Source organism: Neophocaena asiaeorientalis, unplaced genomic scaffold (genome assembly GCF_003031525.2).
Source record: "Neophocaena asiaeorientalis asiaeorientalis breed wild unplaced genomic scaffold, Neophocaena_asiaeorientalis_V1.1 scaffold597, whole genome shotgun sequence".
Classification (NCBI taxonomy): Eukaryota; Metazoa; Chordata; class Mammalia; order Artiodactyla; family Phocoenidae; genus Neophocaena; species Neophocaena asiaeorientalis.
Window position 1 is genome coordinate 1,764,140 of NW_020172664.1, and position 7,304 is coordinate 1,771,443.

General features: G+C 50.9%; 1 protein-coding gene across 3 annotated transcripts in view; it reads left to right on the plus strand.

Annotated features, from left to right (window-relative positions):
* LOC112396026 (uncharacterized) overlaps nucleotides 1-6,924 on the plus strand; it is a 15,132-nt gene extending 8,208 nt beyond the window's left edge. Inside the window, exons 3-5 of one of the 3 annotated variants that reach the window (XM_024739498.1) lie at nucleotides 443-590; nucleotides 4,492-4,589; nucleotides 5,037-6,924. In XM_024739498.1, coding sequence (XP_024595266.1) covers nucleotides 545-590; nucleotides 4,492-4,589; nucleotides 5,037-5,513 — 621 coding nt within the window. In that variant the 5' untranslated portion in view covers nucleotides 443-544 and the 3' untranslated portion in view covers nucleotides 5,514-6,924. Of the gene's footprint in view, nucleotides 1-241; nucleotides 591-4,382; nucleotides 4,590-5,036 lie in introns of those variants that run through there. The other 2 variants (XM_024739499.1, XM_024739497.1) reach the window with 2 other exon arrangements.
* Nucleotides 6,925-7,304: the final 380 nt, after the last annotated feature.

The window sequence follows — 7,304 nt, forward strand, 5'->3', positions numbered from 1 at the left end:
TTTTTTTTTTTTTTTTTTTGCGGTACACGGGCCTCTCACTGTTGTGGCCTCTCCTATTGCAGAGCACAGGCTCCGGATGCACAGGCTCAGGGCCATGGCTCACGGGACTAGCCGCTCCACGGCATGTGGGATCTTCCCGGACCGGGGCACGAAACCGTGTCCCCTGCATCGGCAGGCGGACTCTCAACCACTGTGCCACCAGGGAAGCCCCGAGAGGGTGATTTTTTAAAAAATGTATTCTTCACCAAAAAGTGAGACTAATTCCTAGTGACGAATCTGCAAATCCAGATTTGTGGGTGGCAACTTGATGTGATTACAGAGCCTCTGAGGTCTTACGGTGTGGGATGTGCGCTTAGACTTTGGAGCCCGACAAATGGGTTTGAATTCTGGTCAGACACTTATCAGTTGTGCAGTCTTAACCCCAATTTCTTTCTCTTTAAAGGATTGCTCGATTATGTCTATGCAAAGGGCAGGCGGATCTTGGTGAATAAGAGTGAATTATCAACTTACTTGGATGGTCACTCCAACTTAGCTGCTCCTCAAGATGTCATTTCTTTGTTGGAGCGAAGCAACACATTCTTTGGCGCCTGGTATGTCTAAGTTGGAAGTAATTTACCTCCTGAATTTTGTTTGCATACATAAATGATACATGTTAGGGCTTCCCTGGTGGCGCAGTGGTTGCGAGTCCGCCTGCTGATGCAGGGGACACGGGTTCGTGCCCCGGTCCGGGAAGATCCCACATGCCGCGGAGCGACTGGGCCCATGAGCCATGGCTGCTGAGCCTGTGCGTCCGGAGCTTGTGCTCCACAGCGGGAGAGGCCACAGCGGTGAGAGGCCCGGGTACCGCAAAAAAAAAAAATGATACATGTTATTGTAAAGAATTCAAAACATATAAATATAAACAGAAGAGAGTAAAGGTAGCCTGAAAGCTGCACCTTAAATTAACCCCCAATATTCGGGGAGCCTAGTGGACAAGAGGCTCACTGTTTGGTGTGTAGATTCTCACTTGTTCCCATGTTTTCAGCACAGCCTTACTGCCTACAGGGGAGGCTGGGGCCCTAGAGGCCAGAGCTTTGTTGAATGAGCATCTCCAGGGAGTAAACCTCCAGTCTTCAACCAGTGGAGTGGATATGGGCTTCCAGCCACTGTGTTCAGACTTGCACTGACTTCCCCGAGTTTACACCAACCTGATCCTCCACAGGATCCCTGATGCCTCTGGTCCAGAGCTTCCGAGGGGCTGCAGCAGGGAAGAGCTTACTCACACTCTGTTGCTGCTGGTTAGGTTTTGGCTTCCCACGTTTGCAGAAAAGTTACTACTTGTACACACCCATTCTTGCTTCCAAACTTTTATTGCTATTGTCTTCCTGCCACTTCTGCTTATCCTTGTGGTTTGACCTTGTAAATTATTCCCTTTACTATCATTTTAGAAGTTATAGGAGGGGTGGAGAGGTAAATGCCCTTGTTCATTTTTTGATGATTAGTGGGAACTATCTCATAAAATTCTTATACACATTTTATGTACTATTTAAGTTTAATCTAGTGTCCTAGAACCCTTAGAGCAGAGTAACTGCTGTGTGTGTGTGTGTGTGTGTGTGTGTGTGTGTGTGTGTGTGTACTGAGGATAAGGGTGCATCAGTGCTAGACTCAAATGTTTAATTGACCCTAATTTTATACTATTACCATATTTAATCACAAATGTAATCTTCTTTGTTCCTTTCCCCTCATATTTTATAAATAGCTTAAGCTTTAACATCTATTCTTTCACAAATTGACCTTAAATCTATGTCAATATTTGTTCCTTTCCAGGAACAAGTAGAACCTGCCTTGCCTGGAATGTATAAATTTTTCAAAATACAGTAGGACCTCAACTTTTTGTTAAACATGCTTTTGTCCCACTTACAAATATTAAGAAAAACTAAACATTAAAAACTAAGAAAAAATTGTAAAGAAAATAAAATTTATCACAGTTCTCACAGATGAAGGGTTATAAAAATAAATCTACAATCATTTCTGTTTTTATTTTCCATGTCCTTCTGATATGAATTAAAAGCACTCTCATATAAGTCCATTTATGTCTGTAGTACAAACAAATAGCATCAACAAATGTTAAGTGCCAATTTTATTCAAATATTTCAGATTCTCTTAGGTGCAAGTGACAGAAACTTATCTCAAACTAACTGGTTGAAAAGGTAATTTATTTGTTTGAATACCTGGGAGTTCCAAGGGTTTATTCAGCTCTAGTTACAGCTGGATCAGAGGGGGTGTCAAATGATATTGTCCGGATTTGAGTGTTATGTGTGTCTGTCTATCTATCAGAAACATTGTTTCATAAAAATGTTATCAGGCTGTTGACAATAATATTTAAACAAATATCCAAACAAGTGTTTCATTTCAGGTGGTTCCCTCAGGAGAATAATTTTTCTCTTGGGTTTTCCTTCAGGTAGTGCAGATTAGACCCACAGAGTGAAATCGGTCTGGTAATTTTATAATCATAGTTCATTCACTGGTCCCCAACTGATATACTTTCTCTTATGGACACTTCTGTATTGCATCTGCAATCCCTTGGATGTTTGGTCTTTTCCCACCCTTATTAGCCATAGTGGGATGCAGAGGTTGCCTCACTCAATGGGAGATGAAAATGCCAAACTCTTGCTTTCCTAGACTCCCTTGCAGCTAGGGCATGGTCCAGTGACTTACAGTGACTTGGAAGTAGGAACCAGTGACTCAAAGGGGTAGGGACTGGGAGCCTCCACATGGATTGAGTTCCTAGGGCAGCAGTGGCAGCAAATGGTATGCAGGGTGCAGTGCTAGAGGGGTTGGTGGTGCAAGATGTAGACTCTTTTGCTTGCTGGTGGTGGTAGGCATGTCCACACTTGATTAGTTGTGCCATGTGGTAGTGGGCATTGATCCTGTGTTTCATAGAACCTGGTTCTCCATCCATATTGGCAATTTCGTGATCTACCCAACATTATAAATTCCTTTCTTGTCAGACTCAACCTGAGTTGGTTTCCATTGCTTGCACCTGAGACCCATGAACTGATAACCTTGTCTTTCTCTGTGTCATCTCTCCTTTACTCCTTTACTCTCTACTTACATCTTATAGCACTCCCCTGGCCTATGCCACTTGAATCTTCTGAGAATTAGCTGGAAGAGGGGGTCTTGGAGAAGAGATCAGGAGAAGAGGATGGGAGGCCACACTGGGTCTGGGAGGCAGAGAGAGCCCTGCTGGAGGCCGTCAGAAATCAGGCCAGCTGATTGCTAATTCAGCAGGTGCAAGCTGCCAGCCACGGGGACACACTCCTCTTCCCACCTTTGCATCCATGACCCGGTCCAGTCTACCATCACCACTCGTCTGGAATGTGGCACTGTTTCCTGGCATCCGTCTGCTTCTGCCCTTGTCCCCCTAAACGCTTTATCAAACACAGGGATCCTGAGAAAACATAGCATCAGCCAATGTCAGTTCTCTGTGAAAACTCCCCAATGTCTCCCCATTTCTCTCAGATTAAAAGTCTTTTATAGAGGACTAAAGTTTTTCCCCTACTAGTAATGAGTAATTCTCATTACTATGCATTTGATCCCAGGAGAAACTAAGTGCAGGAGGGGATGCTGGGAGGGGAGGGGCCACCTGCTGGGGTCCCCCTGGCCCCCACCCCATTTGGGAGCAAAGGCATGTTTTCTTGGACCCCTCAGAGCATCCAGCCTGTTCCACAGGGCAGGAATAGGGAGTGGAGGGGAAGGGGAGCCCTTGGTCTAAGTGGGGGATGCAGCGCCATCACTGGCCAGCGCCCATAACCATCCGTCTCCACACCAGCTGCGGGGTTAGCAGGCAGGGAGCCACTCTGCCCAATCTGTCCCCCAGCCCATGGACAGGCGACATTGTCAGGAAGGGATGGCTGGGAGACAGAAAGCCGAGGCAGCAGGGTCCGGTGGGAGGAGCTCACTGCAGAGGAACTAGATTTGGTCCAGATCAATGCAATCCAGGGAAGCGATGGGGAAGAGGATGGTGGGTGGTGGCATAGTGGTGCTTTTAGACAAAGGCTCTCCTAGAACGGAGAATGCTGTGTCCCTGTCACCAGGGAGACCAACGACCCAGGGGCCCCAGGGGGAGCCTAATGTCCCTGCAGCCTCTCCACACTCCCAGCCCCAGAGTGCGTGGGGGAGGGATGGCACAGAGCTGGCAAGGAGGACAGCCACCCCTTGCCCAGTGCCCTGTGGAGAAACGCCAGCTCTGGGGAAGGAGGGAGGGCTCATGGCACACGGTGGAAGGAGACCAGAGCCCCCCCGCCACCTCTGCAGCCCAGGGGCTGAGGTCCGGGCAGGCTGCACCGGTGGTTTAATCAACTCGCCCTGAGCCTTCCCTTTCCACCTGGGAGCTTCCTACCGCCCTGCCTGTCTGGGGTCCTCGCCAGACGCAAGTGATGGTGGCCACTCCGCCGACTCTGAGTAAACAGCTGTGTGTTCTCACTGGAGTCGCCTGTGTTTATCTTACAGGGCATCGTGCCTCCCCACTGGGTGGAAGAGAAGAGGAGGAGGCCGCGGTGGGAGCAGGGTTCCAGGGAGACGCCCGGCCTGGTTGCGAGTTGGACCAGGTGGGCGAGCGCGGCCTCAGCTCGGGGCAGCCCTCCTCTGGTCCCCGGGCGTTGGTTCCGGAGGCGATGCTTCTGGAAGCCATTGAGACGAGGGTCCGTGTTTCGATCCTCCGGGTCGGAAGGCCGCCCTTCCTGCTCGCGAGTCCCGGCTGCTCGCATAGCTGCGGTTCCTGCTTTGGCCGCACCTGCAGCTGCTTGCTTGGAGCGCCGCCTGCCCCCGCATCGTCTCCTGCCTCCGCATCGTCTCCTGTCCCCGCATCGTCTCCTGCCTCGCATCCTCTCCTGCCCCCGCATCCTCTCCTGCCCCCGCATCCTCTCCTCCCGCTCCACGGAGCTCGTGGTCTCCATCGTCCATCTCAAGTGTAGTGAGCGCGGCTCACGTTTTATCTCTGCCTCGGCTGCTCACCACGTGAGTGAGGGGTGTCATCCCTCTGTCTTGGCTTTCAGGTTCATTCAGGTTCCTCCGGCAAACCTCGATTTCTTCCTGTCGATTTGGACTTGAACTTGCTGAAGAAGCTCCCAGTGGAGCCGATCGTGGCTTTTGCCGCTGGCGGAGGCTGGGGTCTCACCTCAGGGCTGAATGTCTGGGTCTGGCACCTGTCAGGCTGCCCCTGTGGGCGAAGTTCCCTTTGGACAGAGCCGGGGCTCCACTCCCTACTGACCTTGCAGGTAGACGGGTGGACTCGGGGACAGGTGGGGGCTGTGCTGGGCTTGGGCTCCTCACAGGTATTCTCCGCGGGGCGGGGCCCGGAGGCCCCCCGTGGGCTGCACTTGGATTCCTGGTGCAGGCGGGGCCGGGTTAGACTGTGGCCGAAGCCGAAGCCAAGGGGGCCCCGGACCTGCACGGTTAGGCTGCCTTGGCCGTTCTGCACGGAGGCCTGGCCGAGGCTGGCCCTCTCCCAGCGCCGGGGATTCCTGCTCTGATTTGTGCCGGTGGAGAGGGCGCTGGGGGTGGGCGGCAGCGGCGGTCTTCTTCCCCTGCCGCTCGCTGGCTGTGCTGTGGCCTCCGCCCTGCGCCCTGATCTTCCTCCACATCTGCGTTCCTCCCCGGCGGAGTGTTCTCAGAGCAGCAGTTAGAGGTGGGAACGGGCTGCCTGCAGCTGGTGGGGACCCTGTGCCGTTCCTGGGGGCGGGGAAGGAGTGCTGCGGTTAGATCCGCTGAAGGCTGAGGCTTCAGGGTGACCCGGTAGCCCTCTGGCTCAGATCTCTTATAACCCAGGAGCAGATATTGGAACATTACCTTGTCTTTCCGGCCTGTCAGTGAGTCCTGGATCTCTGTCTCCACGTGTAACCATGGATGCCATGAATTCAGTCCGCTGGGGGTTTCTGGTAGTCAGAGAGCGGCTCCATGTAGAGCTTTAGTTCCTCATACCCATGACCCACAGTAATCCACGGATCCTTCATGATTTGCTCTTACTTCTTACTGAGAATCAGAGATTTCTTAAACAGATTTTCATTCCATAAACATGCAGAAGAGAACATAATATATTCTGTCCTAGTACCCCTCTGGCAGTCCTTGAAGTTCTGTCCATCAAGAGGCAGGAATCCATCGGCCAGTGTCGACAGAATGACGTCCTGTGCTTCTTCCCTGGAAGAGTTCCGGGCAGCCTGAGGAAGACCACCCCAGAAGGTGTCCAGCTTGTTGTAAAAGGTGCATTTGTTGCTGAAGCCAAAGTGTGATGTTCGTGTTCGCATCCAAGAGCAGGTTTCCTGCAGGTTTCCTGCCTTTAAATCTCTGTGGACAATACCCTCCTGGTGGACTCTGCTCTCAGCTGCTTTGCTTTCCTACTGCCATGAGCCACGAGGTACTCAAACACGTCTCCTCCACTAGCGTCCTCCTAACAAGGCGGAGAGTTTCCTCAGCCTCCGTCACTTCAAATACTTCACTATGTTGAGATGATCCAAACCTTCATGATTCCTGCTTTGCGGGACAGTCTCCGGAGGCTGGAGGAGTTCCGCTGAGTCTCATCAACGATCTTCACAGCTCTCGCTTTCCCAGCCAGGATGTGCCGGCCAACTTCACCGTAGCCCAGTCTCCCTTGCCAACCGTCTCGAGGGTCTGGAGGACACCATGTGAATCTGGGTCTCTCCTCAGCAGAGACGGCTTAGAGGCCCCGCAGCATGCTGGACTCACTGCTGTGCTTGGAGTCGAGGCGTCCTAACGTCGGCTTACATCTGGGAAGAGCTGGTGAGAAGCTTGGTCCAAATCAAAAGAAAACCAGTTCAAAGTTCACCCCATGAACTGGTCTTTATGACTGAATCAAAACACAATGCCAGACAAAACTAAAAAGAAACAAAAGCAAATACTAACAAGCTAAATTTAAAAAGAAAAAATTGAGGGAAAGAAAAATAATAAAAGTAAAATTAGGGCTTCCCTGGTGGCGCAGTGGTTGAGAGTCCGCCTGCTGATGCAGGGGACACGGGTTCGTGCCCCGTCCGGGAAGAAAAGAAGTGAAGAAAAAATAGACCAAAATACCAAGGAGAAAACAAGCTAACTTTCGTCAGAGTCCCTCAGGTCACTGAAAAGCAGCTTACTGAGCCAGAAGGACTAATAGTCCTAACTGGGAGCTTATTTGGTTCTTGGAATTCTAAAACAATAGCTCCTTATGAGGTCATAGGAAGAAACAGACCTATCAACAAAGTTGGGGATAACCACAGTGATTTTCTCACTTTTTGATCTCAAGTGAGATCTCAAGTGAGACCCATTACTCATAA